The sequence below is a fragment of the Ranitomeya imitator genome, chromosome 10, assembly GCF_032444005.1.
Source record: "Ranitomeya imitator isolate aRanImi1 chromosome 10, aRanImi1.pri, whole genome shotgun sequence".
NCBI classification, from domain to species: Eukaryota; Metazoa; Chordata; class Amphibia; order Anura; family Dendrobatidae; genus Ranitomeya; species Ranitomeya imitator.
Window position 1 is genome coordinate 120,851,097 of NC_091291.1, and position 23,949 is coordinate 120,875,045.

The 23,949-nt window shown below is 45.4% G+C and overlaps 1 protein-coding gene across 8 annotated transcripts in view; it reads right to left on the reverse strand.

The window, feature by feature from the left end:
- CCDC30 (coiled-coil domain containing 30) overlaps positions 1-23,949 on the reverse strand; it is a 61,260-nt gene that overhangs the window by 9,639 nt on the left and 27,672 nt on the right. For all 8 annotated transcript variants that reach the window (XR_011315522.1, XR_011315521.1, XR_011315520.1 and 5 more), the window contains 11 exons: positions 21,690-21,882; positions 18,729-18,845; positions 11,484-11,612; positions 8,137-8,273; positions 7,137-7,368; positions 6,294-6,470; positions 5,118-5,327; positions 4,728-4,885; positions 3,953-4,118; positions 1,193-1,314; positions 824-965 (listed from right to left, as the gene is read on the reverse strand). Coding sequence is in view for 5 of the 8 variants with exons in the window: in XM_069742156.1 (XP_069598257.1) it covers positions 824-965; positions 1,193-1,314; positions 3,953-4,118; positions 4,728-4,885; positions 5,118-5,327; positions 6,294-6,470; positions 7,137-7,368; positions 8,137-8,273; positions 11,484-11,612; positions 18,729-18,845; positions 21,690-21,882 (1,783 nt within the window). In the remaining 3 variants the exon portion in view is untranslated. The remainder of the gene's footprint in view (positions 1-823; positions 966-1,192; positions 1,315-3,952; positions 4,119-4,727; positions 4,886-5,117; positions 5,328-6,293; positions 6,471-7,136; positions 7,369-8,136; positions 8,274-11,483; positions 11,613-18,728; positions 18,846-21,689; positions 21,883-23,949) is intronic.

Genomic DNA, 23,949 nt, shown 5'->3' on the forward strand with positions numbered 1-23,949 from the left:
AATGTGTCAGTGTCTGTAAGAGGGGAAGGCTTTAACAAGCTCACACAACCGTGTAGAAATATAGTGGCGCTGGACATCATGTGTAAAATACTCATAGTATTGGGGTCACCATTCAGACATGTGTGCTAAAAGGCTGTTATGGTGTCCCTGGGACTGATTGGGACACAGCTCATCTCAGCGCCTCCATTTTAGCAATCAGAGGGGATCTTTAAACCCGAACATTCACTGATCAAAACTTCTGACCAGTCGCTATGATGTGAAAAGTTTTACATCAGGATCTTTGAACTTTAACATGTTCCATCACAGTAACTCAGACAATCTGATTTGCTTTGAAGTCACATGTTAAACTGCAAAGATCTTGGCATAAAACTTTTCACATCATAGCGACAGGTCAGAAGTTTTGATCAGTGAATGTTCGGGTTTAAAGATCCCCTCTGATTGCTAATATGAAGGTGCTAAGATGAGCACTGGGCTAAGCCTTAATTGGTTCTCCTCGGAGAGTGGAACAAGCGGTGCATAGACTCTGCACCTCGTATGTTCTGCCCTGAGGATTGGCCAGGTCCTTATGGGGCACAGCTCTCAGCCGAGTGCCTGTGCTTTTGTGTTAGCGATTAGTGGGGGTCTCAGCGCCGATAAAAACTATTGCCACATCACGTCTAAAGTTTTGTAGGACGATAGGTACCCTTCAGCCGAAACGAGATCAATGTGGGCTCTCCAGTCAGTTTCCTTTGCACTGTCAAGGGCTGATCCGGCAGACATCATCTGTACAGTGTAATACAATGTAATTAAGAAAAAGTTCAGTATGGCAGAAGCCTTTTATTACCTTCTCCGCCTGGCTTCGGCTGAAGACCAGCTCCATTTCCAGCTCTTTAATGCGCAGGTCCCTATGGTTCGTTTCACATAAGTGAGTCTCCTTTGCTTGGCCGAGTTTGGCCTTATATCGAAGCTGCCGTTCATTATATTTCCTGGTAATAATACAAAGGTTAAAGCTTTCACTTACATTTAATACAGAGGATCTAAAGTTAAGGTGATAATATCGCCACATTCGTACAACACAACAGTTATAGGAGTTTGGTATTTCTTCTATGGACATCTATGACAGAGAGAGTGGAGCAAGGATCGCTGCCCAACAAAAGCACCTTCCACTGGAGGGAAAGATCAGTGGCTCTCCCCAAAGTACCTGCCATCGTACCTGATATAGTCATCCAGCTGTTTAGATAGTTTATTATATTCCTTGTGTAGCTGCTCCTTTTCTTCTTGTGCTTGAGACAGTTCTTCCAAAAGCTTCTGATTAGTTTTCTCCAAGTGTGTCCGCTAAAACGCAGGACACAAGAGTGTGACACAAAACTGTGAGGCATAAAGTAATGTCACTTTGGCTACATTCATACGTCCGTCTTTTCTCATCTGCATCCTGTCCTTTTTTAAAACCCATACTCGTGTCCTGATTAATCGGCTGCAGCCGTGAAGTCACGCCGACGACGCTGCACCCAATCGCTGAGCTCAGCGGAAGTGCCATCTACATTGGCTGAGCTCATGGATTGGCTGCAGCGCTGTCGATGTCATGCCAATCAACAAACACCGGGGCTATGGTGGAGACACCGCGCTGGTCTCGGGTGAGTAATAAGCTCAGTAGCTACTAAAACCAGTGCATGTCCGATTCTCATCAGTTTGCTCAGATTTGAGCGTATGAGAGTCCATCAAAACTATGAAAAATGGAATACAACTGTTTCTTATCAGGTAATCATCCATTTTTAACTGATTTATTGCTAAGTGTTAATAGCAACAATAGAAGTATTTTTGGTACTCACCATAAAATCTCTTTCTTGGAGTCTTCATTTGGGGACACAGGTAACTATGGGTGCATGCTGTTGTCACCAGGGGGCTGACACTATGCAAAAAAGAATTAGCTCCTTCTCAGCAGTGTACACCCACCGACTGGCACAAGGCTCGTCAGTTAGTGAAAAGCAGTAGGAGAAGTAACAATAACAGGCCTGCATCAGCCGAAGCATGGGTATGAACTCTGTGGAATCTCGCAAAAGTGTGCAGAGGACTTGCTCGCTGATTGGTCTGAGGGCGTGGAATGGTCAGTAGCAAAAAAGCCCTGTGATAGGCCTGAAAAGCGTGAGGACAGTCGACCAGCCACCGGGGAAAGGAGAGACGATCTCTCTCATTGGAGAAAAAAAAAAGCAGATGAGCAGGAAGTTGAGCACCGATTGACTGGGACGCCGGGGAAGAGGGCATGTCCAGAGTGAAGGCCCATCGATGCGCCTCTGCCACCTTACAGAGGGACTGTGGGAAGGAGGAGGGACAATACCTTGAAACATGAGTCCTGACTCCTTCACTTATACGAGGATGGTATCAGGAGCACCCTGATGAGAAAGGGGGTCACTGGGATAAAATGGGTATCCTCCTTCCCGCACTGTCATGGTCCAAGATGGTGCAGAAGACGTTGTCGACCCCTACAAAGGGGGAGGACAACTAGCAAGTGACCACCATCTTCCTCTCGGCTTGCTCCGAGGAAAGGGCTGGGGTGTGGAACAGGAAAGGACCGAACACCTGGAATCGCCCTGAAATACCGTGAAGTGACAAGGGGTAAGGTCCTGCCATGCGCACACGAGCGTGGACGATGTGGGTGACACCACACTGTTCTTTCGATCGCTCATGTGCAGGAAAACAGGGTGAGAAATTACACCATTACCCTGTAGAAAAAAAAAATGAAAACAGGGGAAAAGATTAATAAAACACAACAGGGTGACTGGAAAAGGAAAAGACGGATCTGGGATCAGATCCAGGTCTGCCTCCTTCTGACGCTAAGCTTAAACTAACAAGCTTTGCGCCGGCGGGGTGTACACCACTGAGGAGCGAATTCCTAGTGACAGCAGCATACACCCATGGTTACCTGTGTTACCCCCAATGAAGCAATAAAGAAAAAAAGTTCAGACTTTACTCCCTTCTATAAAAATGGAAAAAAAATGTTGACACATGCGAGAAAAATGGTTCCAGATGTAAAAACGGAAAGGACTGTGTGAAATGAGCATTACTTGTTTCGTATGACTGCCAATTGCATTGCTATCTGTGCGGTGTAATGTGGACAGGTGTATGGCAGTGACCTTAGCGTTTTCTCAAACTTGGTCACATTTGACTTATATGTATATTAGCTTAGATGCAAAGAGAATTCTGAGACTAAGGGCTCCTTCTCACTTGTGCGAGACTCGGATGAATCTCGCACGGCAATACCCCGGCTCTGCTGCCTGCACAGAGGAGCAGAGTGTGTGGCTGCATGTATTCCTATGCGGCTGCACGCACCGATCTGAGTGCCGGCGGCAGAGCCGGGTTTTATCCTGCGAGACTCAGCCATATTTCACGCAAGTGAAAAGGAGCCCTTACTGGTGGGTCCTGCTAGACCCCAACTTAAGGTCTAATTTTGTAAGGGGTCTTTCACATTACGTTCGTGCACCCATTCAGTGGTCATGAAGGGGCTAACGTCAGAACTCTCCGGAAAACGGTATTTGGACGTATACGCCGACGGGACCACTGACTATAATGGCGACGGCAGAGTGAATACGTGCCCTGCCGTGCTTTTTTTCAGGTGTATATGCCTAATGGAGAAGAATACCCAGATGCAGTGTCCTACGCCGGAGTATCCACCTCCAGTAGGCATATATACCTCAGAAAGATCATTATAGTCAATGATCCCATTGGTGCAAACGTCAGAATTCTGATTTGGGGGGGGGGGGGGGGGTATGGAGGGTGGAGTCCCGACAGGGCCAAGGAACGGGTGCCGGAACGCAATGTGAAAGCGCCCTAATATTCCACACAAATTGGATTTTTCATATTTGGTAAGGTAAGTGGTGCCAAAGGTGTCGGACATCCACTCATCTCATGGGAAAATCGGACCATATAATTGTGAAACAAAATGTGCATTGTTGGCTGTAATACTACATAGACTGACCTCCACAGCAGTGGACATTTTCTCATCATCCATATGTTGTCGTAAGGATTCCTGCTGATTGATCTTCAGTTGGAGGATACGATTATTTTGGGTGAGTGAAATTTCTTTGTCGTGAAGGGCTTTAATTTCTAACTGCAATTCCTCCAAATTCTGGTCCAAAATTTTCCTAAACAGAAAGGAGCAGCAGTTATAATAAAGTTAGATCTGTCATTGTCCTGCAGCGCAGACCCCGCTTGGCCTAAAATGAGCTTCCACGCTCTTATGTAAGACGAAATCCACCATTACTAGAGGAGAACTATGAGTGGAATTTAATTCTACTCGAATCTTGCAAAAATCCACATTTGCAAAAAAAAAATTTTCATTTATTATGCTCTGGGGTCTGCAAAGACCCCACATCCTAATAAGAGACATTGGTGAATAACTACTCCGCTAATCGAATTTACTGAGAAAAGCCGTACGAACAGGCAAATTTGAATTTTGTCTGATACGCTAATCTCCAACTATTACCGGTCTCGTACGCATCATTCATTTAATCGGTAGCGGTCTGATTCAATACCGTTAGGCCGTGTTCACACGCAGGGGGTCATGCTTCAGTCTTTTGCCACTGTGATGTTTCCACGTGCAAAACAGCACGCCATTATGATCAGTCGCGCAGTTTTGCATATGATACAGCGGTTTCCTTGCAATATTAGGTGATTGTCCAGAGAAACACTATAGGGACATAGGGCTGCTGCGGCTAACCGCTGCGTGTGAACACCGCCTTATGGTTTGTTACCTTTTCAGCTGTTCGTCTTGTAGTTGCACCTTTGATTTGGCTTCACCGTCTCTTGTTTTTTTCAGTTCTTCCTCGAGGTGGCGCCGTTCGGCATTCTGAGTCTCTAGCAGTAATACCTGGTGCTGAGAGGCGCGCAGTTGCTGCTCTACTTCCAACACCTAGGAAATGTGAAAGAAAAATGGAAAATAATCACAATGCAGCACACGGGGTGAAAAGGTTCCTTTATTGGTAAGATGTTCAGGTTATTTGTACTGTCATCAGGTAAAGGACCAAAAAGAATAAACTCATCAACTATGTATAGAGGTTTGCGACCATGAAGACCCATCGATTCCACAGATATATAATCATTTTGTAGGGATAAATATGGTCTGGACGATTTCTGTGTCTTACCATCCTTTCTGCCTCCATAGCTCGGTACTTCTCATGCTCCAGCTTCTCCTGCCAGCTGCTCAGCGCTTTAGCAGTTTGGTTCCTCTTAAGCAACTCCAGCTCCATCTCCTTCATGACGTGCTGTCGCTGCTCAAGGTCAACTTCAAGACCGGTGCAAGCTGCAGTCATGGAGGAAAGCTTCTGTTTAACCTGACCGACCTCCGCAGTGAGCTAAGGGTGGGTGGAAGAGAATTTATAGGGGACCTCATTAGCAACAGTTATACATATGTGATGATTTTAATGGGAACCTGTCACCTGAATTTGGCGGAACCGGCTTTAGGTTCCTTGCGCAGGCGTGTACTACGGAGGACAGAGAATGAACTTCAATCCAATATTGCGGCCAGCATGCAGCCAGCGGGAAAGGAAAGGGTGAATCAAACATCCGAAAACTCCGCTCATATGACCGAAAACCTGTCCCGCCAAATTCAGGTGACAGGTTCCCTTTAAGTCGGAACAATGTCTGCTGGATGCACATATTAATGACTAATAATTCATCTTTATAGGGCATCATACACATCTAATATGGAGACATAAACTGGCTGCCCCAAAAGCACAAGACAGTCGTTCATACAGTTCAGGAAGGTCCCCTGTACAATATACCCCATGCGGTTGCATACGGGATGACACAAAAATACAATACTAATTTTCATGCTCCCTATAAATGGCACTTACCTACCAGTATGAGAGGAAGCATGATCCCAATGATGAGCTGTAATATACACCTTGATTTTTAGGGTACGGCTCAGCCTTAAGTGTATGTGACCTGTGTAATCCCACTGTTCCTGTAAAAGTGGGGTACCACAGATGGCCTGGCACTCAAAGTTTGAGGTGACCACAACAATTTCTACCAGTGTCTTTGGACATTATATGACGTTGTTATTGTGTTTCCTTCATGGTATGTTGTTATTTTTGAGCATTCTTTGGTGCCATTTCCTTTGTGTGGCACTGCTACTTGTACACTATGGCAATGTACATTATTTTTGCACTGTAGTATTATTTTGTGCTAGTATATCACGCTTATCCATCATTCTGTACTTATAATCTGTATACCCTTGCACCATGTGGCGAGCACAAATGGAAGATACCACATGGGGCATCATTCAATATGGCTGGCACTGTTTGCTGTTACATTTTTACCTTTGTATTCTCCTTCTGAAGAAGAATATGTTGCTTCTTGATATCCAGGTTCTTGTCCCTTTCATATCTCAGCTCTTTCTCAGCCGAGCTGCACACATTTTGTACTCGGTTTAAGTCTTGCCGCAGTTGTCGGATTTCTTCGTATTGTTGCTGAATCAGAGAATCCCCTGTTAGAGGCTGAAAAACACAAAGAACCAGTGTGACCATACTATAGGAAGGATCTGGAGGCATCTAGTGCTCTTTGGTCTTGACCATCTTGTTCTTCCTGGTAGTTGGGACCAGAATTTCATCATATGGATGTCAAGTAGATTGCTCAAAAAAAAATTGAAGAACCTTAGTCCAATGGCCACATTGGTAGTCCTTGGTTCCCAGACCTGAGCCCTGTGAGCCTCCTCCTACTTGCTGACAAGAACCTTCCGATTAGTAGGCTTAGAGCGATGTCATAATGAAGTCACACCAGGCCTGCTAATCAGAAGTGCCGGTGATGCCGCAAGGTATGAAGAGGTCCGCAGGGCTCTGGCCTGCCGGTCATGGACTAATGACGTGGCTGCTGGGCCAGGATCCTCTGAATCTTTCTGATCAGCTCTAATCACAATCTTTGTTCTTCAATGTCCTTGACAACTCACAAAAAGCTCAATGTTGTCACCTGCCGGCCTTACATACTATCGCCTGGCAGTGGTCGGAACATATCTGGGCATATACCTCTAGTTTGCATTTTAGTATGCCGTCTAATGACCACAACTGTTCCATCTGCTTCAGCAATGGCGGCATCTGAAGTGTCCATCTTGTCCCAATTACAAATGTACCAGCGAGATCAAATCTAAACAGTTGGGACTCCATTACCTCTGTTCCATTTGCCACGTTTGGTGGTTTGGACACTTGATCCTCTAATTTGGAAACTTGCTGCTTAAGTCGTGAATTGTCCTCTCTTCTGGACTGCAGATCTTGCCGGGCGGTCGTCACCTCCTGTCTGAGCTGCAGGTTCTCTTCTCGCAGGTTCCTGACTTCCTCCATCTCCTCGTGGAACTGTCTTTGGAGAATTTCGCACTTCTTCTTGTGCTCAGAGAGTGCGGAACTGTAAAAAATGAAGACACTGAATAATAATAATTGTAAGGAAAGAACAGTCGCCCAATTCATTCATCCGGCATCATTCAATTCTGTTGAGTTTCTGGGGTCGCAAAAAGCACAAATTCTCCGGATAAGAGAATAAAGCCGGCCAACCCCATTTCTCCTAATTCCACCATAAACATGTCCACCGGGGTCAGTGTATATTTCTATTTGGGGAGAGGGGTGTTTGCTCCAATCTAGTCTCCTCTATCAGCAGCAGGAATAGCACAGGGCATATGAAGATCCAACCCTGATCCTTATTTCTCCTAATATCAGCGGAGAGTTTGTACACCCCATACACATTAGAGAACTCCAGCTGTTGGAAAACTACAACTCCCAAGAGGTGTAGCCACGATGGGAGTTGTAGTTACACAACACCTGAAGTTCTCTGGGTTCTGATCCCTGCATTAAATAATTGTCTGGACACAACTTTAGAGTTAGAACATCTACGTTTTGGAATTTTGTGGAGGACACGCGGCTGTTTTACATCACCTGTACAGTATTCTGGTGACTGTTCCTCCATATCTGCAACTGAAGGCCAAAAGACACCAAAATAATAATATTTTTTCTGTATTGCTAAAAGACCCCAACCATATATAAGTAATGCTCCTCCTGTGAAGTTTTACCCTAGTGACGTCCAGCCGCCCGCTGAGCTGTTCATAGTGTTGGACTGCAAAGGCCACAAGCAGAGAGTAGAGAAATCTCAGCTAATATATTCATATAGACACATAATCACCTCGCAGCTTCTCTCTCCATTTCCAGAGTCTTGATCTTGTCCTGTAATTGTTGATACGCCTGCTTCATGTCACCCGAGGATTTCTGGTCATTTTTCTGCATCTGCAACTTTTTACACTGATCTTGAAGCTCTGCTACCTAAGACACAGATAATACACACAACATACAGTCAGTGCCGTGGTTATACAGACCAGTAACAACTGGGCAGAGCCCCACGAAAGGGCTGGGTGATAACAATATATATCTATAGACCCCAGTCCAGAGCCTCTGATCTAGCAAAATCAGATCTCATACTTTGCATTGATGAGAGGCAACATCCCGAAACATTGTGTCTGCAAATTGAGATTCTTGTCTGGCTTTTAGGCCGGGGACACACACAATGTATAAAAATACGGTCCGTTTTACACGGACGAGAATCTCACAAATGTTTCCAAAACAGTGATCCGTGTGCAGTGTGAGGATGTGATTTCCTCGCATCAAATTATCCGTGTGACATCCGTATGGAATCCGTATGGCATCTGTATGGCGAGATTTTCTCGCTGGCTTGCAAAACGGACATAGAATGGATCCATGGCCTATATATATATATAGACTGTATTTATGTTTTTACTAATATTTGAGGCCACATATATATGCATATATTTATATTTCATATAGCGCTAGATAGCAGAAAAGCCGGTAATTCAATTACCGGCTTTTGCTTTCTCCTTCACAAACCCGACAGGATATGAGACATGGTTTACATACAGTAAACCATCTCATATCCTTATTTTTTTCGCATATTCCACACTACTAATGTTAGAAGTGTCTGTGTGCAAAATTTGGGGGCTCTAGCTGTTAAAATAAAGGGTTAAATCGCGGAAAAAACTGGCGTGGGCTCCCGCGCAATTTTCTCCGCCAGAGTGGTAAAGCCAGTGACTGAGGGCAGATATTAATAGCCTGGAGAGGGTCCATGGTTATTGCCCCCCCCCCCCCCGGCTAAAAACATCGGCCCCCAGCCACCCCAGAAAAGGCACATCTGGAAGATGCGCCTATTCTGGCACTTGGCCACTCTCTTCCCATTCCCGTGTAGCGGTGGGATATGGGGTAATAAAGGGTTAATGTCACCTTGCTATTGTAGGGTGACATTAAGCCAGGTTAATAATGGACAGGCGTCAATAAGACACCTATCCATTATTAATCCAATAGTAGTAAATGGTTAATAAAACACACACACATTAAGGAAAAAAATATTTTAATGAAATAAAGACACAGGGTGTTGTAATAGTTTATTAAACGCTTAATCCAACTGAAGACCCTTGTCACCTGAAACAAAGTTAAAATAAAAAAAACAACAATATCTCATACCTTCCATCGTTCGGTCTTGTCCCACACTGTAAATCCATCAGAAGTGGTTAAATAATTTTACAAGCAGGAGCCTGCTAATGCAGCCGCCCCTGCCTGTAAAAACTGGGGAATGAATGGGAAGCAGGGGATCGTAGCTACCCAGACTTGCGGTGCTTCGCCCCCTGCTGGCACAAACTCATATGAACTCTAGCGTGGGAATTTTTTTGAATCTTTTCTCACGCTCGAGTTCATATGAGTTTATGCCAGCTGGAGGCGCAGCACCGCAAGTCTAGGTAGCTACGTTCCCCTGCTTTCCATTCATTCCCCAGTTTTTACAGGCAGGGGCGGCTGCATTACCGGGGTTTTTTCTCCAGCGGGGCTCTCCTCCTCTGCTCCCCTCCTCGTTGGTAAGCCTACCTTCCACATTTATTGTTGTGGTATAGACCATTTATTATCTCTATCCTTGTCCAGCGCATGTTACTGGACTGTTTTATATATACCCCGGCTTGCCAATCTTACCTTGCACATGGGGCCTTTCTCCCTTCTTTGTGCAGCTATTTATTAATACAGGGGTGGCAAAGGGGTGGTAGTTCCCCCTCTGTGTTTGATTAGGAATGCTTATATCTTGATGTATTACTGATTTCTGTTTTTAATGTTTATACTAATAAAGACCATGTTTATATATATCAGTACTATATGCTCCTTGTTCTCCTCTTTTTATATATATATATATATATATATATATATATATATATATATGTGTCTCACTGACATTATCTATCTATCTATCTATCTACCTATACGATGTGTAGACATTAATTTTATTTGTTCTATTCAAACCTGTCAGTGTGATTTTACTGTACACCGCACTGAATTTCCGGCTTTTCTATAGAACACCGGTACGTATTTCTCGCAAGTCACACTGATGGTCCATGTGTAATCCGATTTTTTCTCACCCCCATAGACTTTCATTGGTGATTCTCGGCCGAGATACACTGACAATCGCAGCATGCTGCGATTTCACTCGGATCCTGAATACGGCAGAGAAAACAACAGATAATAGGAGCTGCCCCATAGATTAACATTGTGCCGAGTGCTATGCGATTTTTTATTGCATTGCACTTGGCCGTATTACGGTCTAGTGTGACTCCGGCCTTATCCTGAGTCACTGACTTTTAGGATCGCTGCTCCCAATAGGTGGTGCTAAAGTTCTTGTCCTCTTCTTCTCTGAAGAGGCAATTTGCATATTTCCTTTCTCAGAGGAGAATGCATGGCTTATTAGACTCCTCACGCTGACATGCCAGGCCTGGCTTGTGACTTTCCAAAAGGAGAAACGTTACCCCTTAGACCCTTGTCACAAGCCTCTCACCCATCCAAATCAGATCTCGTTTTTTGCACTGATGATGAGCAACATCCCAAAACACCTTGTCTGTAAATAGGTGGCACTAGAGTTAAAGGGACTATGTCACCTGAATTTGGAGGGAACAATCTTCAGCCATGGAGGCGGGGTTTTTGGGTGTTTTATTCACCCTTTCCTTACCCGCTGGCTGCATGCTGGCTGCAATATTGGATTGAAGTTCATTCTCTGTCCTCCATAGTACATGCATGCACAAGGCAATCTTACCTTGCACAGGTGTGTACTACGGAGGACAGAGAATGAACTTCAACCCAATATTGCAGCCAGCATGCAGCCAGCGGGTAAGGAAAGGGTGAATCAAAAACCCCAAAACCCCGCCCATATGACCCAAAACCAGTCCCGCCAAATTCAGGTGACAGAGTCCCTTTAAGTTGTAAGCTCCGGCTCAATTAGCAAACACTGGGGAAATCTGGCAGTCACAACCTGCAGGAAACTGACCGGAGTGGTGACGATAGAAGGGGAAGATGGCGGCTGTTAAATATGAGACTAGGGAAGGGACCTTACAGTAAAAGCACCACTCCAGCAGTAATATTAAAAAACCCCACTGGAATGGTGCAGTAACTGGTGATTTCCCAGTATAATAGGTGCAGGAAAGTCACGCTCGCCTTATTGTCTAGAAGATGCTTCTCTCTTCCCAGTTTCTCATTTTCCACTTGTAAATTGTGATTTTCTTGTTCTTTGCTCTTCCTGTTCTTGTTCACTTCCTTCAGCTTTATTTTCAAAACCTCCAGCTCCTAATCAATGAAAATGAACAAAAATCCTGCATTATAATCATTTTCTCGCAAACGTGGAGGTTACGCCTTATTAGTATTAGGCCACGTTCACATGTTCAGTATTTGGTCAGTATTTTACCTCAGTATTTATAAGCCACAATCAGGAGTGGGTGATAAATACAGAAGTGGTGACGTGTTTCTATTATACTTTTCCTCTGGTTGTTCCTCTCCTGGTTTTGGTTTACAAATACTGATGTAAAATACTGACCAAATGCTCAACATGTGCACATGGCCGAATACTAGGCCATATGTTCACACACTCAGTATTTGGTCAGTTTTTACCTCAGAATTTGTAGGCCAAGACCAGGAGTGGGTGATAAATACAGAAGTACTGGTGACATGTTTCTATTATACTTTTCCTCTGGTTGTTCCTCTCCTGGTTTTGGTTTACAAATACTGAGGTAAAATACTGACCAAATACTCAACATGTGCACATGGCCGAATACTTAAAAGTGTCAAAAATCATATCCTTGAGGCCGTATGTTCACACACTCAGTATTTGGTCAGTTTTTTTTACCTCGGAATTTGTAAGCCAAGACCAGGAGTGGGTGATAAATACAGAAGTGGTGACGTGTTTCTATGATACTTTTTCCTCTGATTGTTCCACTCTTGGTTTTGGCTTATAAATACTGAGGTAAATTACTGAAGGTGTGAACGTGGTCTAATCCTGAGTTAGTAGCGGTGACGTCACTGAGAAGAGGAGAAGACCGGAGCTGGACACCGGAGGGAGCGGCAGTGAGTATATTAACACACTCACACTACATTACATACTTATACACATTTAATGAATACAAACACTTCCTGCGTGTGCTTCTTTAAAGGTGTTGACCACTACTATTTTATTTATGGCCTATTCTTAGGATTGGACATCAATATCTGATCTATGGAAGTCTGACATCCGACACCCCTGCCGATCAGCTGTTAACGCCGCCGGAGGCAATTATTGGACGCTGCCGGAACACAACGGCGCCATCATTTCTATAGTGGCCGCGGCCGGGTACTGCTGATCCCCTATTTAAATGAATAAAGAGTGAATCTGTAATACCCGGTCGCGGCCTCTATATTTGTTGACTGCTGTGTTCATTCAGTAACAGCTGATTAGCGGGGGTGTTGGGTGTCGCACCCCCACTAATCGGATATTGATGTCACATCCTTTATCAGCATCAGGACTCACAACCAACGATGCACAGAGGAATCTGATAACACACAGGCCTTGGACAATGCCCGGCACCCAACACCCTGATTGTATCTAGACTTGTACAGGATCCATATTGTGCAATTACAGAGAACAGCAAATGTTGGCAGGACATAAGTGTCAGCGCGTGCTAATATACCTGCAATCACGTCTCATCCTGCCCCGTACATGTCCTCCAGTGTGATAGTAAAGATCACGTATCATTAGGTGTGGTAAGGACAGTGTCTCTGTTTTATCACCACTTTCATCACCTTGTGTGGTAGAGGCCAGCTCCAGCACTGAGGACTTATGAGCCAAGATGGCTGCAGGGATTTGGCAAATACTCAATAACCGGCGCACGCACATGTCAGAATCCGTCATATGTGTGAGTACACCCGACATTTTGTTTTATTTCAGCCTTTTTTCAATGTCAGGCTTTTCTTTGGACATCGATGGTCCACATAAAAAAATGGAAATATGCTGATCTGATTGCGGATCAAAATCCCTCATTCAAGTTAATGGATCAGTAAAAAAAAAAAATGGGCAGCATAATGGTGACATCTGAGTTCTATTAGGGTGGGAGAAAAACGGATGGTGTGCAGATGGCAAAAATGGAAACACGGATGAAAAACAGGTATCACAAGCTGATGAAAAAGCTGACGTGTGAATTCAGCCTGAAGATGATTCCTCAGCTTCTACCTATCTATTACATACTGTTAGGATTCTCAATATTACACTCCCCTCAAGTTTTGTACTGTTCCCGGAAAAACCCTTTAATAACTGAAAAGCCCCTTTAATGACCTAGGAAGGACCCCAGAGCAGATTAAGGGCATGTGAACACCACATCTTTTTCAGGTGGATTTAGCCTAGAACCCCCCTGACAAAGTGCTGGAAAAATAAAATAGTGCACAGCAATGTCAAAACAACTTTCCTGTGCACACATTCAGTCTTTTGTTCATTCTTTTAACTGCTTCAGGGTATGGAAACTGTGAAGCAGTTGTAACAAGTAACATGTTCATTCTTCTTGTGGCTTTTTTTTTTGGAAGCAAACCGCTCTACATGATCGAGGCAATGAGAAGAATATGCCGGCAAAAAAAACAGGTGCAAAACTGCCAGCGAAGCCACTTCTGGAAAATAGGGATTTTTGTGTACTCACCGTAAAATCCTTTTCTCCGAGCCATTCATTGGGGGACACAGCCCGTGGGTGTATGCTGCTGCCACTAGGAGGCTGACACTAAGTGATACAAAAAAAGTTTGCTCCTCCCCTGCAGTATACACCTCCTGCTGGCTCTCAGCTAACCAGTTAGGTGCAAAAGCAGTAGGAGATCAATAACATATGAGTGTATAGCATGTCAAATTATATATGAGAGTAGGAGAAACCCTGACGGCTGAATAAGTCTGCCGCCCAGAGTTCTACTCCAGGGATATGTACTGCCGAGATCACCGAATGATAGATCTCAGCCGATCAGAGAATGTGAGGTACCTCGGCCATGGCGCCTGACCGTGGGTACCTGCTAGAGGATTGACATATGGCACAGCCGTGGCATTATCCAATTGAATCGGATGGGGTGACCCACCAGAAGGCAGTGGACCTGCTGTAGGATTAGCCATACTGTTCGGATCCCCAGAGTAATGATCGGGAGAAGAAGACTGGCAGGCATTGGTAGTCACTAATAACCACTGAACCGGGAGAAAGGCCCTGGCTGAAGAAGGAGCTCAGAGACTACCCCCTGAAAGCCTGATTGACTTGCTAAAAACGAACGGAGTGAAGGAAACTGCTTCCATTGTCGTCACCATTTTTTTTTGAGAACCCTCCTAGCGGATCGAATGAAATGTGATCAAAAGTACGCGAGCTCCCTGTTGAAGGGCCATGACCTTGTCTCGAGGGAGAATTACCATCCTTCTGGAAGTGTGCAGGATCATCCTCAAAAAAAGATCTGCTGGGTTGGAAATGAGGAAAACTTATCTAAGTTTAGCTGCCAGCCCAGGTGAGAGGGTATCACAAGTAATATAGACGACTCAGCATAGTCCTGGAAGAGCGGCTAGAAAGTCGACCAAATAGGGCACGATGACCATGTTTCTAGAGTGCAAGAGGAACATGACAACCGCCATGACCCTTGCGAATACTCTGGGTGTGGTAGCCAGGCCGAAGGGCAAGGTCGTGACGTGAAAATACTGTTCGTGGATGGAAAAGCGAAGGAATTTTTGAAGAGGCGAAAAACAGGAATCTGAGGGCAAGCATCCCGAATGTCGAAGGATGCCAGGAACTCCACCTTTTTCTGTTGAAGTAATGGCTGAGCGGAGGAACTCCATCCGAAGAAGGAGGACCCTGTCAAAGGTTGTTAGAAGTTTGAGGTCCAGGGTCAGTTTTACTTTTCATTCCCCCTTTTTGGAACCAAGATCCCTTAGATCTAAACTGTCCTGGACAACCCTTCCACTGCTGGTTGGGTCTGTAGGAAATATACGATCCCTTGTTAGTCTCCCGCTCAGAATATTTGATTGGCCAGCTGTACTGTCTTCGGGAAAAGGTTACTAGTGTGAATAAAAGTAGTTAAGGTCTCCGGCCAGGAGACTATTGCTTAAGCAACCCATGCGGCGGTTAAGGAAGGGTAGGGTGCTGAACCCGAAGCCGCAAGACGGAACGAACCAGGTTTGCTATCTGACAGTCCGTGGTATTTTTAACTGAAGATACATCAGGCAGGAACATTGGTAGGTATACCACAAGAAATTCTACCCGGTTAATCTGCCAAGTGGCAGAATGCGCGGCTACATCCAGCAGGTCAGGAAAAAAGCTGTCTCTTGCCCTCGCTGCTCTCTTTTGATGGTGCAGAGTAGAAAATTATGAACCCTCGATTCACCATCCTCTTAACAGGGAAGTAGAGAGGGAGCATCTGAATTCTTGCATCATCTGCTAAATAGTGGTGATGCAGAGGGGGAGCTCGGACGCCAAAAAAAGTGAGCCTCTGTACATCCACAGAGTTCAGGTCCCCGGGTGGACAGGGCAGGTTGTCTGGCGTTAGGCCTGGATGCAGAAGAGGATACATGGAGGCGACACTCCGTGTACTCGTCTGTTGATGGTATGGGGAAATCGGTGCCCTTTAAGGGACCCGTCGCCCTTAGGCGAGTCCATCCTTTTCTGAAGCTCTGGCAATCCAAGACAATATCCGATCCATTTTCAGAGCCATGTTTCAGCAAATCATTGGGGAGAGAGATCAGGAAATGAAACTTCCGTTTTCTAGATGCCTGTACGTTTCTAGACGGCTGTACGTTTCTAGAATACTCGCGGCCCCTGCTAGCCGACAGCTCCCATGTAGGAGAGGGACCATGTATATCGGTCCTTCGAGCACTCCGAGCCACAGAGGGTACACGGAGGGATTCAATGTCTTGGTCAGAGAAACCATGGGTTGCGGTTAGTGACAAAGTCCACTGAGGGGGACTAGGTACTCTGGGATAAACTGGGATCAGCGGTGGAGGGCTCCTGAGCTCATTTAGGGTGACCGGCTTCGGATTGATCATGTGCAAAAACCGTCTCCCCTGTGTGAGCCGGCCGGGTGGACCAAGATGGCCACCAGGAGTTGCAGAGGTGGTAAAATCTCACAGAGAGCGAGAAGCGCCAATTCGGGGGGTGGAGCCACAGACACGATGTGGGCGGAGCCACGAGAATTCCATGAATAGGCCCAAGTCAGGGCCTAAATTCCTGCAGCCGGCGGGAGCGATACCAGCGGTAGAAGTGAGGGACTTTGTAGTGGCCGAGAAAATTGAGCGTTCCCGTGGCAGGCGAGAAGCACCAGAAAAGCAGGCAGAGCCGCCTTAGCGCTCCATAGTGTGGGCGCGACTTTTGGGAGAGATCGGTGCCCTTGAAGGGACCCGTCCCCCTAAGAATCAGCTCAGGCATGGCATCCCACGTCGCAGGAGAGGATACGGAGAGGCGACACTCTCCGTTCTTGCCTGTTGATGGTTCGGGGAGATCGGAACCTTGAAAGGATCCGTCACCTTATTCGTCTGCGGCCTACACATCAGCCGAAGCCGGGGGCTAAATTTTTGCAGCAGGCTGGAGCGTTACCTCAGGGAGGTGGGCCGCAGGGAAGTGGCTGAGGCTGCCTGTGTGAATATCCCACTGCAGAGGCCCACCGCTGACTGGATCCACTCACCATGGGTGCGCGTCCCGGCATTAAGCCGCCGTGATGACTGGGTTTCAGCGCCAAGGAAAACGCGTGCACTCTACTGTTCTGCTGCAGGTCAGGTATTGCAGCGTGGACGGTTCAGGGATAAAGGTGTAAACCTCAATCCACCATCCCTTTGTTAGGAAGGTGGAGAGGAACCGTCCGCCTCCTTGTGCCATCCGCTTTCACAGTGGTGGGACAGTGGGGGCTGCTCGGACGCCATAGAGAGGGGCCTCTGTACATCCACGGAGCTCAGTCCCCAGGTGGACAGGGCCAGTTGTCCGGCATTAGGGCTGGCTGGGGAAGAGGATACGTGGAGGCGACACTCCATGTGCTCATCCATTCAGGTTGCGGGGAGAGTGGTGCCCTTGAAGGGACCCGTCGCCCCTAAGAATCAGGCCAGGCATGACATCCCACGTCGCAGGAGAGGATACGGAGAGGCGACACTCTCCGTGCTCGCCTGTTGATGGTTCGGGGAGATCGGAACCTTGAAAGGATCCGTCGCCCCTATGTTCTGGTGGTGACAGACTGCCAGCGTGGGCCACAGTCCTGTAAATGTCTTTGCTGAGCTCTATTATATCTCTCTCAGTCTATTTTTTTAAATATAGATTTTACATACAGTATATATATATTTTTTAAATGTAGTTTCTGTTACATAACAGCATGCCGCATGTAGCAACGTCAAAAATAAATAGTGAAATTATAGCTGCAGAAATGGAGAAAGGCAAAAAGGAATTAAATGTAGCTAGTCATTACAAGCCAAACAGGTCAAATATCTGAGGGGTTAAAGACACTCAGACTGTATTGTTATTTGTAGGTGCAGCATGCCCATTATGATTTGTGCCCATGTGCTTGGAAGTACCAATATACTCTGCTGTACCCCTATATATCTGCTGTATGCCTATTCAATCTGCAGTACGCCTATATACTCTGCTGTACCCCTCTATACTCTGCTGTACCCCTCTATACTCTGCTGTACCCCTCTATACTCTGCTGTACCCCTCTATACTCTGCTGTACGCCTATATACTCTGCTGTACCCCTCTATATTCTGCTGTACCCCTCTATACTCTGCTGTACCCCTGTATACTCTGCTATACCCCTATATACTCTGCTGTACCCCTACTCTGCTGTACTCCTATGTTCTCTGCTTTACCCCTATATACTCTGCTATACATCTATATACTCTGCTATACACCTATATATACTCTGCTGTGCCCCTATATACTCTGCTGTACCCATATATACTCTGCTGTACGCCTATATACTCTGCTGTACCCCTATATACTCTGCTGTACCCCTATATATACTCTGCTGTGCCCCTATATACTCTGCTGTACCCCTATATTCTCTGCTGTACCCCTATATACTCTGCTGTACCCCTACTCTGCTGTACCCCTATATATATTCGCTGTACCCCTATATACCTGCTGTACCCCTGTATACTCTGCTCGACCCCTATATCGTCTGCTGTGCCCCTATATACTCAGTTGTACCCCTATATACTCTGCTGTACCCCTATGTTCTCTGCTGTACCCCTATGTTCTCTGCTGTACCCCTATATGCTGTTGTACCCCTATATACCTGCTGTACCCCTATGTTCTCTGCTGTACCCCTATATACTCTGCTGTACCCCTATATCCTCTGCTGTACCCCTATATCCTCTGCTGTACCCCTATATATTCTACTATACACCTATATACCTGCTGTACCCCTATATACTCGCTGTACCCCTATATACCTGCTGGACGTCTGACAGCCTTATGTCCGCGTTCTCCTTCTGCGCGGAGGCGAGCATCTCCTCCCTGATTTCCCGCTGCTCCGCCATCTCGGTCAGCTCCGCTTCCAGGTTCATAATCTACTGACACAAAACAGATGATTCAGAAAAATACAATTAAGCAATTAAAATGTATCTGTAAACACTTCTGAGACTTACCGTGAAATATAAAACATGATTACATTTTCTGTGACCACTTACTGCCAGAAATAAAGAGTTAACAGAGAGGTGACGGGCCTGGAGCAGCGGAGCGTCCCCTCAGGAGAGGCTGCTGTCGCTGCAGTGCGCAGAATGTCACAAGTTTAGTGTTTGTGGTATCCAAGCAACGGCATTCCGGTCACCGGTCCCCCACAATCCGAAACAATCAGCGCTTCTTCTCCACCAGGATCAATGGCAGCAGGCGGCGCCATCTAGTGGATGTGCTCCGCATTGTGCTCATTCTGGGCTGACTCCAGGACAGCGCACATTGCTTAGGGCCTGAGTACATTTAATTAATGCATACTAGTTGCAAAAATATACCAGTTGCTAATGAGCAATAAGATTGTGACCCTTAAAGGGGTGGTCCCCTTAAAACAAGAGATCCGCAGTATAGGTGATAACATGGTGATCAGTGGGAATGCGACCGCTGAGACCTGCACTGACTGGCAGAACGGGGTACAAAATGGAAAAATGCCCAAGTGCTGCTCCATTCATTCTCTATTGGGCTGAAAGAAAAAAAAAGCCGAGTGCAGAGCAGTCCCATAGGGAATGAATGGAGCGCAGGTGCACTGTTAGGGCAGTCCCACACGTCCAAAATATAATTCCGGTACCGGAATTATCCGTGTCCGTGTGCCCCTGCGTTTCTGTGGCACACGTGCGGCGCCCTTGTGCCCACTGGGTACCACACGCACCGTGCTGGGTACCACACGCACCAGCATCTGGTGCTGAAGCCGCGATTCATATCTTCTGTGCAGCAGCGTTTGCTGTAGAGAAGATATGAATAATCCTTTTTTTTAAGTTTCTCGTGTTTAAAATAAAGCTCCATGTCCCCACCCCCCTCCCACTCCCTGTGCGCCCGCCCGTTGTTCTTAAAATACTCACCTGGCTCCCTCGCTGGCTGGCGCTGCTTCCTGTCCTGGCCGCACCTTATACTGTATGCGGTCACGTGGGGCCGCTCATTTACAGTAATGAATATGTGGCTCCACCCCTATGGGAGGTGGAGCCGCATATTCATGACTGTAATGGGCGGCCCCACGTGACCGCTCATACAGTAGAAGAACCAAAACCAATCACCAAACTAAAGGATGCACCAGGAAGACCAGACTGGATCAAGATATATTCTTTTATTATTTACAGTAATTATCAAGCAGCGATACAATATATAAAAAACTACCGTTAAAAAATATACGATAAAAATACAAAACAATCATACAAAAAAGTGTGCAGCACAGGACGGCATATAAAAATAAATATACGGATACCCAACCGCACAATAATAATAATTATTTATATATCCGTGCAAGGTAAGTATTACCCACAATCGGGGTATATTAGTTCCCTGAAAAATTGAGTGACATAATGTGGAAACAATAATAAAAAATAATAAAAACTCCAAACTTGGGTTTTTATTATTTTTTTATTATTGTTTCCACATTATGGGTGTTTTTGGTCTGGGGCACACAGGGGGTGGGAGGGGGGTGGGGACATGGAGTTTTATTATAAACACGAGAAACTTAAAAAAAAAAGGATTATTCATATCTTCTCTACAGCAAACGCTGCTGCAGGGAAGATATGAATGGCGGCTTCAGCACCAGTGGGGGGGGACAGCGCTTACTGTAGCGCTGTCTCCTGCACGGCACCCGGACTGCACACGGACAACGTCCGTGTGCGGTACGTGTTTTACATGGACCCATTGACTTTAATTGGTCCGTGTAATCCGTGCGCTCCCACGAACACTGACATGTCTCCGTGTTTGGCACACGGAGACACGGTCCGCAAAAAATCAATGACATCTGAACAGATGCATTGATTTCAATGTGTCTACGTGAGTCAGTGGCTCCGGTACGTGAGGAAACTGTCACCTCACCTACAGGAGACACTGACGTGTGAAACCGGCCTTAGAGAGATCAGTGCTGGTTCCAGTGGTCGGACCCCCACTGATCCACAAGTTATTCCCTATCCTGGGAATAGATAACCCCTTTAATTTCAGGCATAACTTTTATTTCTTATTAGCCTTATGTTTTCACTTAGCGAATAGGAAGGTGGATTTTCTGGCACAGATTTGTGGATTGAAAATGTGCAGAAAAAAGATTATGATATCATAATGATGTACACTGACTGATTGTCAATATGATGTAAACTATGACAATATATATTAATAAAGTTTATGGTTAAAAATATATATATATATGCAGCTTATTACAAAATTAGCATAATAAATTAGATTTAAAGGGGTTGTCCACTACGTTCATATTGATGACCTAAGTTTAGGATATATGAAGATCAGGTCAATGATGGTTTGATACCCGGCACCCCCACGATCAGCTGTTATCACCTTCATCAGGGCTGGATGAAAACAGTGGACACAGCGGGTACAGCACAGCTCTGTACACTGTGTAGTGGCCCCTGCAGAGTGCAGCAGATCAGCGCATGTTCATTTCAATGGGATCTGATCTGCAGCACCCAGGAAAGGTCACTAAACAGAATATGCTCCAACTCTGTTCATTATTCACAACTGTCCACTAATGGAAGTTGTAGCAACTGGGGGGAAATGGGAGTAAAACCCCCCTGGTCTGAGACTGACGACCTATCCTAAAGTTGGGTCAGCAATACAAAAATACCCTATAATAATGTCATAACGTCTGTAAAGAAAGGGAAAAATGTCACCATCCACTCAGCGTTCACTCTGTATTTCTGAATCACTCCCATGGCAGATTCCAGTCTCACCGTCCTCTGGAGTCCGGCTATTTCACACTCCAAAAAATCCACTTGTTCCTTAGTGCGGTTCTGCGTCTCCCCCACAATGGACTCCAGCTCCTCGTTCCGCTCCACGATGTCATCGTATTCGCGCTGTAGTTTCTGGAACTTGTGCTGCAGCTGCTTAATCCGACACTCCTTGTCCTCAACCTCAAGTTTACACCTGGCGAGAAAATAACGCTTCAATTCCAGAAACATGGAGATTGATGCAAAATTCCTCCTTTTTGATTAAAAGCTTTATCATTTGCCTTAGAAGTACAGGTACAATTACATATTTAACGAAGGAAATTAAAAATTGTTTTATTATAAATATTGTTTCAATAAGGATGATCTTTTCCCCTGTCCCTACTCTCCACGTTTATCTTATCCAACCTTCTCCTAATGCCCTTTCCTTTCCTTCACCTCCACCTTTCCTAACATTTCCTTCCACATTATTTTCCTCTCGCATTAACCTTTTTTTCTCAGTTGATTCTTCTTTGAATATATCCTCTTACTTGTTTAATAGAACAAGTTGTAGATCACTCTGTTATGTTTTATTACTCACCTTATTGACTATAACTGTGAAGGAACAAATTAAGAAAGATTCTCCATTTTGAGCTTTTGACTCCATTTTCTTGTTGCTTAAAGATAAATTCTGTTATTTAATTAGGTAAAAGGTTACAGCTGCCATGAAGTAACTTGATCTTGTTGTTCACAAGTCTTTTATTCAACTAGGCTATTGTTTATGTTCTGCTACAAGACCAGAGTGTTCTCTTGAACCAGATAATGGACTCGGGGGTGTATCGCTATGCAGGACTCTGAGGCACCTGTTGGTATGCTTTTTCTATGCCAAGAAGACACAACCATATCTGTAGTTTCTGTTTTTTCTGTATCCTCATGGGTTAAGTTTTTCCTGCATTCTTATAGGTTAAGAACTGTGAGCGTGTTCTTATGCTGATTGGTTAAAGTATAATTTCTATGATTATAAAAAGTGATACACAATAAACGGGGGCTCAGAGATCTGCTCGATCCCCCATACAGAGACATACGTCTCCGTCTGGTCATTTTCAGTTGCCGGCAACGTCCTGTAGATTAATTTGGAAATCACTGAGTCAAACGTGAAGGATCAATTTAGATCCTCCCTCAACATAACTATAATCCCCTTTCCCTGAATCGTTAAAAAAATCCCCGCAAATAAAAAGAATATTGTTGAGATTGATTCAATAAAGTGATTTATGAAGTGTCAAACGTTTTCTCGTAGACGGTGGGGACGGTCGGCCACTTTCCAGCCAGATTTCCAAAACTGACTTAAACTTTTCTACTGACCAAAGCAATCATCAATCTGCCCATCGCTTACCCCTAAGTGCATCTTATACGCCGTCCACAGGTCATTGTTGTGTCCATAGCAATCAGGATGGTGGCACTCATGTACATAATAACAACTAAATTCTTATTAAAGATCCTCTCTGCTCTCAAGGACGGAGGGTTTTTGAATAATATATTGTACGGCTCATTGCCTAGGATACCGACCACCCTGTAGTCTAAGAATGGCCGAAGCTGGTTAGATTTATGCTTTCCAGTGTGTTTGCTCCCTTCTGCAGAGGTAAAACTGCCAGGGCTAGCAGTATGGGGAAAAAAGCACAGACCAGCGCCGCGACCATGCCGCTGGTCCAAATTGTGAATCTTCAGGAGCGCTGCGCTCCCTGCAGAGCGTAAGCAGGGAGCGGTGTGCTCCTGAAGAATAATAGTTGAGACAACCCCTTTAGAGTTTTCCTCCTGCATATTATTTTTTTTAATCCCTGAAGACGAGGAATTATTTTGCTTTTTGCCTTACAGCACAATATCAGTCATGGCTTATTTAATTTTCCACCTACATAGTAATTTAGGGCCTTGTTTTGTTTGTGGGACGCTCAACCGATAGCTGTCAATCAGTGGCGTACGTGCCACATGCGTAGCTGTACGGGGCTCCGAAAGGGAAGACAACAGTGCGTCTGATTGTATCCTGACGGCAGGTACAGACTTGTATTACAGGACTGTGGAATTACACAACAAAGCTGGAAATTCTGGATAGGGATGTGAACTATGACGAGCATCTAATGATCTACAAATTACTAGTTAAAGAGCACATGATCTTTGTAATGTTCCTGCCCCAGGGCCTGAGCTTTCTCCAGTCTCCAAAGCCGGGAGTTGCACACTCTACACATCTAAGATAAAAGCTAGCCGAAAAAGAAGATTACTGAGGGATCGGCCG